The 10,721-nt window shown below is 57.4% G+C and overlaps 1 protein-coding gene across 1 annotated transcript in view; it reads right to left on the minus strand.

Annotated features, from left to right (window-relative positions):
• LOC102249031 (immunoglobulin superfamily member 21) overlaps positions 1-10,721 on the minus strand; it is a 72,334-nt gene that overhangs the window by 58,779 nt on the left and 2,834 nt on the right. Inside the window, exon 2 of the mRNA XM_005867871.2 lies at positions 10,185-10,306. Within this exon, the coding sequence (XP_005867933.2) occupies positions 10,185-10,303 (119 nt within the window). The 5' untranslated portion in view covers positions 10,304-10,306. The remainder of the gene's footprint in view (positions 1-10,184; positions 10,307-10,721) is intronic.

Raw genomic sequence — 10,721 nt, forward strand, 5'->3', positions numbered from 1 at the left:
TCCTCTCCTCCTCTCCTCTCCCCTCCCCTCCCCTCCCCTCCCCTCCACTTCCCAGCCTCCCCAATAGCTCAGGCGGGTTCTATTAACAACACGCAAACAGAAACGAATGCAACTGTGATGGCCTCTCACCACGCCTAGAACACAATTCAGTCGGGCTCTGACGGCCCAGAATGCTCTGCAACAGGGGCTCTCGCCTGGCCTGCAGAGTGGGATCACCTGGAGGGTTAGCCAGCCACGTTCTCATTACGGGCTGGGCTGGGCTGGGCTTGGCCGGTGTGTGCGGAGTGTGTAACGCTCCCTGGGGGTTTCCGAGACCCGAACAGCAGCACTGGCCCCACCTGGGAGATGATCAGGCCCCATGGCAGACCCATGGCATGAGAATCCGTTTTGACAAGGTGAGCCCTATGCCCTGCCAAGTTCATTGCATGAGACCCTGCCTGTGCCGACTGCTCCCCTCCCCCGCACTCCCCGCGGGGTTCATCCCTCTGCTCCGGGCTTTTCTCTGCTCCTGGTGGACACTCCAGCTCCCCTCCTCTCAGGCTCCGCTTTCTCCTCCTCCAGAATGCTCACTCCCGGTCTTTGCGTGGCTGCCTCATCTCGCCATCCAGGCTGCAGAGAGCCCCTCCCCTGACTGTCCCTGGGCTGCCAGCAGCACCCCAGGAAGGTCACCTTCGGGGGGGGCGGGGGGCAGGGACCTCACCGCCCTTGTGTACCCCTGTGCCTTTAAAAAAATCTTTGTTGTTGAAATTATTACATCTCTCCCCCTTCCAGCCCCCCACTATCCCCTTCTAGCCCCTCCTGCCCCTCGCCCCAGGCACCCCTGTTGCTTGAGGTCTACAGCTAACAGAAACACGCTTTCAACAGCAAGTGAGGGATCAGGGCAAGCCCTTGCCTGAGGTGGCAGCACACGAGACATGCATCAGAACCACCTGCCCGGCCCTGCCACACTGCAGCCGGACACGGCGCTTGCAATTCCTGGGGTGATTCTGGGGGAAGACTCTGTCTCCAGAAGGCCCCTGGTAAAAGGCAAACTGCCACCCAGAGGAGAAAAGGGGTTACCGCCCCCCCCCCCCAGATGCCCCATTCTGTCAGCACGGGCTCAGCCCCCTCCCTGGGAAGGCCCCGGGGGAAGAAAGTCCTGCCCAAGGGGGACCCTCCCAGCTCATGGGCTCTACTTCTCTCTGGGCTGAGCTGGAGGCCCAGGAACAAGGCCTGAGATCTGCACTCCATAAAATTGTCATTAGGGTTTAAGCAAATGATGGATGGGAAAGAGTTTTGCTGAACGTTTGAAATAATAATTCCACATTTGGATAACCTGTCAGCTCATTAATTTAACAAATCTCCTCTGAGACCCTTGCTGGGCCCCGAGGCCCTAGAGATGAAGAAAGGAGGTCCCCACTTTTGAGGGACAAGACCCATCATTCTTGGTAATGGGTGGGGAGCGGCCAAGGCAGGGGACCACCCCTCTGGTTGCAATAGCCCAATACATCACCAGAGGGCAGCAGACAGCTTTGCAAGCACTTCCCTCCCCAGGAGAGAAAGACTAGTGAAGCAGGAGCCCTAGAGGCCTCCTGTATGTCTGGGGGCAAAGAGAGAATGGGGGGTGGGTGGAGGACTGCTTGGTGACCGCTGTGGACCCAACAGCGTGCACCTTAGTCCCCTGCTTCAAAGGTCTCCACTAACCCAAGACCCAACCACAGAGAAGTACCTCTACCCCTCCCCTCCCACCCGAATGTGGAACAGGGACCGCCTAGACCAGTGATGGTGAACCTTTTGAGCTCGGCGTGTCAGCATTTTGAAAAACCCTAACTTAACTCTGGAGTCGTGTCACATATAGAAATTTTTTGATATTTGCAACCATAGTAAAACAAAGACTTATATTTTTTGATATTTATTTTATATATTTAAATGCCATTTAACAAAGAAAAATCAACCAAAAAAATGAGTTCGCGTGTCACCTCTGACACGTGTGTCATAGGTTCGCCATCACTGGCCTAGATGCTACTGGAGCTTGAGATCCAGGGTCTGTGCTGCCGGGAGGTTCTGGGCCACAAAGGGGCTCCAAGCCAAGAGATGCCAGGCTGTGCCGGGGGGAGAGATAGCCCCACGTGGGCAGGGTGAGGCCCGGAGCGGGAGAAATGAAGGAAAGAAGAGCATCACCTAGGGAAGGACCACCATAGAAGCAGCGGAAAAGGCTGAAAGTCAAAGAATAAAAGGAGAAGAATCGATCTTGACTGGTGGGGAGTGAGGACTTGGGAGGAGGGGGGCAGTGCCCATCCCTCCGGAAAGTGCCGAGGGCCAGCGTGTGAGTGACCCTGGGCCCTGCCCACTGGGCGCTCATGGCCTCAGTGGGGACAGCATTTGTGCGAGTGGGTAATGGCAACCAGAGTGAGAAGAGCAGAGGCACCATGCAGGGTGCTCCCGGAGCAGGATTGACCCTGGGGGGGAGGGATTTGGGGGGAAGGCTGTGCTTATTAGGGCATTTGAGCTGGGCCTGGAAGCACGACTGAGCTCCAAAAAGGCAGGGAGGACAGGAGCCACTGGAGGAGAAAAGCGGGAAGCTGATCCGTGGATGAGGAGAAGGGGCGGCGGCGAGTCGGGGAGCCGGAGGGTGTCCTGCTCCATGGGGAACCTGGGCAGAGCAGCAGAGGCTGGTCAGGTAACTGGACTTCTCAGCATGTCAAAGGAACGGGGGCTGCCAGCTGGGGTGGCAGAGGCTCCGAGAGCCCCACTCTGGAGCCAGGATTGGCATCACTTGGTCGCCAGGCCAGAGCATCCAGGGGCCTGGGGCTGCCAGGCGGTGGCGATTGTTAAGGTGGTGACTGGCAACTTCCTACCTGGAGGCACCAAGCATCTCAGGCTAGGTATCCAGTGTGTGTGTGTGTGTGTGTGTACGCACGTGCACGCGCACACCCGTGTGTACATGTGTGCATACAGGGTGGAAACACAAGGTCACATGCCCTCACTAAGTCACCGAGTCCTCAGTGCCTGGTACTGGTCCTGGCACAGGGTGGGCACTCAATGACTGTTGAATGACTCCGCCCCAGCGATCCAGGGACCCAATATGGCTCTAACGGCCCGTGGGGACGAACCCAGGCTTTACCGTGTGCAAACCGCGAGCCCCTGGCAAGTGACTGCAGCTCTCTGCTCTTGGTGTCATCAGCTGTACAGCACGGCAGGATTCGATGAGCCTGAGACCCGCCTCCCCTGGATGCTGTGAGGGTTAAAGCGGATGATGGATGGGAGAGCGTTCTGCTGACTGTTTGAAATGGTAATTCCACATTTGGATAACCTGTCAGCCTATTGATTCAACAAACCTGCACTGAGGCCCCGGACTTCCATCCCAGGCCCTGTGCCAGGCACTGAGGACCTAGAGATGAAGGAGGGAGGGTCCTTGCCCTGGGAGACAGGCCCAGGGAGGAAGGCTGGGAGCAGATCTGGTGGCCTCTGCAGAGCGCCACCTGCAGGCCTGACACAGAGAGGGTCTGGTGACTGCATTCCCTACCGGGTACTCTTGGTGGGAGGCCCAGGATTGGGTTCAGCAAGACTTTGGTTCAGGGAGTGTGGGCACACTCAGGGAGCGTGGGCACACTGAGGGGGCGTGGGCACACTCAGGGAGCGTGGGCACACTCAGGGAGCGTGGGCACACTCAGGGGGCGTGGGCACACTCAGGGGGCGTGGGCACACTCAGGGAGCGTGGGCACACTCAGGGGGCGTGGGCACACTCAGGGAGCGTGGGCACACTCAGGGGGCGTGGGCACACTCAGGGAGCGTGGGCACACTCAGGGGGCAATGCCTTGGCAGGGGGCTGCAGAAAGAGCTCCTTGCTCCAGGGCCCCCGCCTCCAGTCATGGCTTCACTTCCTGAGAAGCTCAGCACAGGGCCTGGCACTCAGCTGTGTCGTTCTTCTGATTAATGGTGGCAGCCGGACATGGGGGTGGCCCAGGCTGGGGGACTGGTCAGTACCTGGGAGGTCACTCTAGACTGGAGGTCGCTGGCTGGTCCACCTATTCTGTTATCTTCAACCCAAGTGGGTCTGGCCCTGGGGGGCAGGCGGGGCTCAGGACAGTGGTCCATCACCGGCTGCCAGCAGAATCAGAATTCTCTGTGCCTGCAGCTTCCTGCTGAGTTCTTTGGCCCAGATCTGCACACCGGAGCAGATGGAAGTGTTGTGTGAGCAGAGCTTTCCAGATCTCGCTGCCAACGTCTTCACCTGGAAGACTTTTTAAAAGACTATTTCCAGGCCCTGCTCCAGACCACTGGAATCGAATTCCACCCGGAATTGGTCTTTTAAAGCAACTTCCAAGGTGATCCTAATGCAGGTGGTCCGGGGACTGGCCTGCGGTGCAGAGATGCAGACCCCGAGGGAGGCGGGGTTGGTTGCTCAGGTAACTACCTTGCAGCCTGTCCTCGCTGGGGGGACAATTGGACTGAAATTCCCCTGGTGGCGGGGAGGGGAACTGTAGCCCTCGCTCCTAAAGCGTCCCCTAGGGTAGAGATGGGGACCTGACTCCCACATGGGGTGGAAGACCTGGGGCGCTCAATTCTGATGCTACTGAGAGGCATTATCTGTTAGGAATAACGCGCTGAAAGGGGCACACGGTTACCCCTACAGTCTCCCTCAGCTCATTCCAGTTCCTGGGTGATTTCTGGGTGGGGGAGGGAAGAATGGGTTTATAGTGGATTCGGAATGTGGCGCAATCTCCACAGTCATTTCCATGTGGACAGGGCTTGGGTTTGTCCTGTTCTCCCAGTGCCTAGCGCAAGCCTGGCGCACAGTAGGTATTCAATGTATGTGTGTGCCGAGTGTCCCCAGGCCCGGAGAAATGAATGGCGATTTCACGTGTGTATCTCGGAGAAAAGAGACGTATGGTTCAGGACAATAGGAAGAGGGAGTAGCGAGCTGTGGGATTCAGGCTTTGAAACCAACAAGGGTCGGGCGGCATATTTCTTTGTGCCCATCGTGAAGAAAGACTTTGCCCGGCGCGCTAATGGATGGGACTCAGAAGGGACATTTAACTTTTCAAAGGAAACAAACCTCTCAGCTCTTTGGACCAGACAGTTAATGCGTCTGTTTAAAAAGCCAACTACATTTGTTTCCGTTTGAACGGATTCCAGAGGGCATCTGCTGTGAAACCTCTGTCCGCCCGCAGGAGGTCAGCCTCCCGCCCCCAGCCCTTCACGAACACAGCGCCCGCCTCTCTGGCTAGACTCCCTGCCCCCCCCCTCACCACCCCGCCCCCCGCTCTTTGTCCAAGACCTACTTCTGCTTCTAGGGCCACTTCAAATGCCACCGTCTCCATGATTTCCCCAGTCTCTCCATCTCCGACGCATCACTGCTTATATCTGAATCTCTCCTACGACAGCTATCACTTTATTACTTGAATTGTTAGCTATTTATCTCCCTGTTTTATCTCCCCTTTCTCTCCTTTCATCCCACAAATATTTATTGTCCTTCTCGAAATGTCGAGTCGGTTCTGGGGTTACTAAGATGAAGGAGCTTACGGGTGGGTGGGAGAGGGGGTGGGCTGTGTGCTCCATGGAGGCAGGGGCTACCCTCGGGGTACCGTGCCCGCCCTCCTCACCCCCCCCCCCGGCTCTGAGCCCCCAGCACTGTGCCTCCCATGCCGCAAATGCTCAATATGCCCTGTTGAGTGAATACGTGAACGGCTGCATCTCAAAGTAATAAAGGAAGTAGCGTTTCTTTCCACATCTTCGATCCTCAAGGCTCCCTTTTTCATTTACTTGATTTTTCCCACATCTCCCTCCCCTGATCAGTAAGAATTAGGAAGGCATCACGGTGCTCCCACATTCTCCACGAACCCCCTCGGCTCCACCCCACCCAGCTGTTCCCAAGCTCAGTCAGCTTTGGGGGGACAGGCATGGAAATCAGACCCCAGTGGGCTGGTTCTCTGGCCCCCTCTTGGGTTTGCCTCCTGGCCCTGCCAGCCCAGGTGGGCTTCCAGCTCCCCTCGCCAGCTTCACTCGGAGTTGGAAACGGAGTCCTAAGGCCTGTGGAGAAACCTATCTCCCCCACCTCCCCAGGCTCCTCCTCCGAGGGCTTTGTCCTGCCCTCGCACCTCCAACCCACCCTCCACTCAGCAACCTGGGTGAACTTTACAAAGCACGTATCACAGTGGCTTCCAGGACGCTGAGAATAAACGTCAATTTACTTCCTGAACTCTGGCCAAGCAGCTCCTAGATCCGGCCAGCTCTTTCTCACCTCAGGACCTTTGCACTTGCTGTGCCTTCTACCTGGAATGCCCTTCCTACCCCCAGCGCTGTCTGGATGGCTTCTTTTAAGCCCATAGATTTTTGTTTAAATGTCTCTTCTAGGAGAAGCCTTGTAGTCCTCCTCCCCATTATTCTTCATTCTCTATTACACGACCTTATGTCCTTCAACACACTCGTCACCAATTGTAAATATTTTTCTTGTTATTCTAAACATATTTCTATAGTCTGTCCCTACTCACCTGCTACATCATAAACCTCACGAGAGCAGGTCTGATTACGTCTTGTTCGCTAGTTTATTTCCAGCACCATCTCTGACATATAGCAATTGCTCAATTCCCTGTGATGAATGAATGATGCAAATGTTGGGGGAAGGCTCAGAGGCCTGACTTGCTCCTTCCTAATTCATCCAACGCCACAGCTTCCACCACTAACTCATCCACCCCTCAAATATTTTCAAATCATTCACAGCATACATGGTGTGTGTGTGTGTGTGTGTGTGTGTGTGTTGTGTGTGTGTGTGTGTGTGTGGTGGGGGAGGGAGGGAGGTGTGCTAGGCTGAGGACTGGGGAGATAGTGGTGAAGACATCAGACCCAATCCTTGTCCTCATGGGACTTCTGGTCTTGTTGGGGAGGCAGACTCTGAATCCCTAGTGCCTGGGCAGTAAGTGTGTGAAGGGGAAATACACTGAGGATCTGACCCAGTGTGGGCAATCGGGACTGGCTTCCTGGAGGAGGTGCCATTTAAGCTGAATCTAAAAGGATGAGTAGAGCCTTGGCAAAATAAAGGTGGGCGAGGAGTGCAAGGGGCAGGAGAACACTTAACTCCCAGAGTCTAGATTTTCCTACTGACAAATTAGAGCCAGAGAGACCTGCCCAGTGCTCCTCATGACACCCTGGGCAGATGGAATGGAACAAGGGCCTGCAAAGGGTTTTGGGAAATGGAAGCACAGTGTCTGTGTGTGTGTAGGGGGGGGGTGGGACGGGGGCGCACAGGGGTGGTTGAAGGCTCATGGGGATTCACCCTGACCTCTAGGGAGGTCTTGACTGCCATCTGGGGTAGCTGCATTCTGCAGGAACCAATGAATTTGCCCACATAACCATCTCCATGGTCGGGTCCACCAATCTGCTCATACCTGTGCCGGCCTGGTGTAACAGGTGAACGGAGGTGAAGACAGGGCGTGAGAGGGTGGGTGTGCAGGCGGCCAGCTGGTGGGACTGTCGCCCACACTGTACCCCCCTCCCCACTTAGGAGGCCCCTGAGCAGCAGACCCGGAGACAAGGATTCTGAGTGAGCGGCTTGTTTGTGAGGGTGTCCGGGCAGCTGGGAGGGGGTGGAGAACGAGCAGGAAGGGAAGGTGCCCACACGGGTGCATCCTGCAGGTCATCCTTGGTGGAACGTGTAGCGACATATTATTCATGTCTCGCTTTCCTAGGTTACTGCCTGCCTCCCCGCCTTACTTGCACCTCTGGGTCACGGCTCCTCGCATCACGCCAGGCTCCTAGAGGTGTTCAAGTACAAACCCTCCGAAGGAATAAATTATTGCCAATTTCAAGCAGGGAGTTCTGGGTTCCGAGGCTCAGAACTAGAAAGGCCTTTGACAGGGACCTGCCCAAGGTGTGCCACACCTGCACGCCCCCGCCCCCCGCAGGGACAGAAGCCCTGCCGCCCCGGGACGCCCATCCCCCCGGAACCCCACCAGCGGAGGAAAGCTCTGGGAGTCCCGGCAGCCTCTCCCCTCCGCTGCCCAGGAAACAAGGGCTCTCTGCCAATTCCTGCTCATCTTCTCAGCCTCCTCTCCCCTCTCCCCAGCTGAAGAGGAAGTGGCTGAGACAGCTGTGGAGCTGGGACTCTCTCTAGTTGATATGCATTAATTTGTAAATATCTTCATTTATATGTAAATGTGGAGTCCCGGGCGCACCCCACCACCAGCCCTAATGGGGCCCTGCAGCCTCAAGAAGCTGCCTCTTCCAGCGAGGCCGCCCCTGGGGCTGGTGGAATCGGATTAGACTCCGGAGGGTGGGAGGGTCTGCTCCTTTTTTCCTTTCCGTCCAGGCCTCACCCCCCCACCCCCACCCCCAGGCTGTCCACTGGAGCCCAGGCGCAGGGAGTGAGCACAGGAGGGCGGGGCTCTGCTGTGCTGGTGTTCTGGCCACCCTGGAGACCATACCTGCGGCAGGGGTGGGGCACTAGGAATGATGGATAGGCTGGGGTCCTGGGTGGGGGTTGGGGGTCTTAGAGACCACGGTCACCACGCAGGGGTGGGGCGGCAGGGGCGGGCTCTGGGAAGCTTGGGGGTGATTCAAATGTTCACTTGACATAAACTCATCTGTGGGTCCCAGAATAGTTATTTTCTTCTCCAAAATGAGTGTCTGCCTCCGTTTTCATCTTGATGGCCACAGGCTGGTCTTGGGGGTGCTTTAATGTTTTAAGGCGCCCCAAGTCCTCGTTGGAAGCGGGTGCAGGAGAAATCATAAATATACCAGTGAGGGCACCGGTGTGGCCACGTGCCCCCAGGCCCCTCAGAGCCCCTTTGCACCCACATTCTCACCAGATTCCCCAGCAGGCGGCGGGGTCTGCCTCCTGGCACAAAGCCAGAGAGGAGGGGACCCAGCAAGGCCCTCCAGAAGCACACCCACCTCCAGGGAGGGGCCACCTCCCTGAGTCCCTGTGCCGGGTGGAGGTACCCTTTAAAATCCTCTCATCCCATTTCCTCATTTTATGCATGGGTACACTGAGGCCCAAGGGGCCAAGGAGCAAACCCAGGATCATCCAGTGGATTTGCAAATTTCCTTGTGCACCTACTGTGCGTCAGGCCTTGTGTGGGAGCTGAGGGTACAAGGTTAAGGGGCGAAGGGGCACCGGCTCCGTCTCCTGGTGCTCATGGTCCCAGAAAGGAGAAGCAACCCAGGTGTGGAGAGTGGAGGGTCAGGCATCAGGCACAGAGTGGGAGTGTAAGAGGCCCCCCAGGAAGCACAGTGCACCCCCTGTGTGTGCGGCAGCATCTCCCCAGTGTGGCCCAGTGTGGCCCAGTCAGATTGAGACTGCGCTTTCTCCACCAGGCAAAGCAGCTGGCTGTGTGAAAGGGCATGCGTGTGTGTGTGTGTGTGTGTGTGTGTGTGTGTGTGTGAAGTTGTGCGCATTCAGCGCCCGTGTGAAGCTACCGTTCATTAATGTGGTGAGGTCTCCTTCTTGTGGGGGGCAGGTCCTGGAGGGGTGGCAGCCATAGGCTTTGGGGGAGATCAGTTCTGCTGGGGTGAAGGGGGTCTAGAGAAGGCGTCCACAGAGGAACCTGGGTTGGGTTCTGAAGGCGGATGAGGAGTTGCCCAGGTGACCACAGGGACAGGCTCTCTGGGAAGAGGGCCCAGTGCGTGTGAAGGTCAGAGGGATAAAGGGGTCGGGGCCTTTTAGGGAGTGGGTGGGGGGACGTGGCAGGGCCTGGCAGGGAATCAGCTCCCTTAAAGTCTTCTGGAAAAGGAGGAGAAGAATTAAGTCTCTCCATCCCCGAGGCCTCTTCTCTGCCCATCCTGCCTCCGCTTCTGACCTGGGCCCCGCTATGTAGGATCTGTATTCCTTGCCACGTTTGGGGCCCATGGGCTCTGAGCCAGGCAGAGCTGGTTCCCACCGCAGCTCTGGCATTCCTGGCTGTGTGACGTTAGGCACACGGCTCACCCTCTCTGGACCTCAGTGTCCGCGCTTGGAAACAGGGCTTGGAAAGCCCGCCTTGCAGGACTTGGGAGGGGCTGGCTGTCAGGGGTCTGCTCCGTGTGGCAGGGGTCGGACTTGACCCCTTCTTGCTTCTTCCCTCCAGAAATGGGTCCCACTTCTGAGCAGTCTTACTCTGCCTTCCGAGCCCATGGAGGGTGGTCCTGAGACCCCCTAAGAACCTTGTGCGAAGGATGTAAAAGGGGTGGAGAGCTGGCCCTCCCGGTCCCCGACCCCTGCCCCTCACCTCACGGTGGACTGGTACACCAGGTCCTCCCTCTTGCGGTAGTTTTCCATGTGCGAGTAGTTGGTGGAGAACATGGCGTCGAAGGTAAAGATCTTCTGCTTGATGGTGCCGCCATCCATCACCTGCAACAGAGCACAGAGGCAGCCACAGGTGAGCGTGCAGCCAGCGCTGGCCACCCTTTCCTCCAGGCAGCAGTGGGCTCCGGGCACTGGGGAGATGCAGAAGCCAGGGAGCCCACCGCCCTGGGTTCCCGTCGCAGCTGTCACTGGAACCGCCCAGGTCATCCCCGTTTTATTGATGTGCAGACTGAGGCTCTGCAGTGCAGCGGCTTCCGGAGGTCCTACAGCTGAGAAGCAGCAGAGCTGGCCCTTCTCTCGCCCTCTTTCCACCGCGCCAGGGGCTCCACTTCTGTGGCCCCCTGGTCAGCCTGGCACACAGAGCTGCACACACAGTCAGCATGTGTGAATGCGTTCTGCAGAGTCAGCCGCAGAGTCACGGCTTGATCCCAATGCCATCCCCGCCTGAGAAGAGACAGAA

The sequence above is a fragment of the Myotis brandtii genome, unplaced genomic scaffold (genome assembly GCF_000412655.1).
Source record: "Myotis brandtii unplaced genomic scaffold, ASM41265v1 scaffold2527, whole genome shotgun sequence".
NCBI lineage: Eukaryota > Metazoa > Chordata > Mammalia > Chiroptera > Vespertilionidae > Myotis > Myotis brandtii.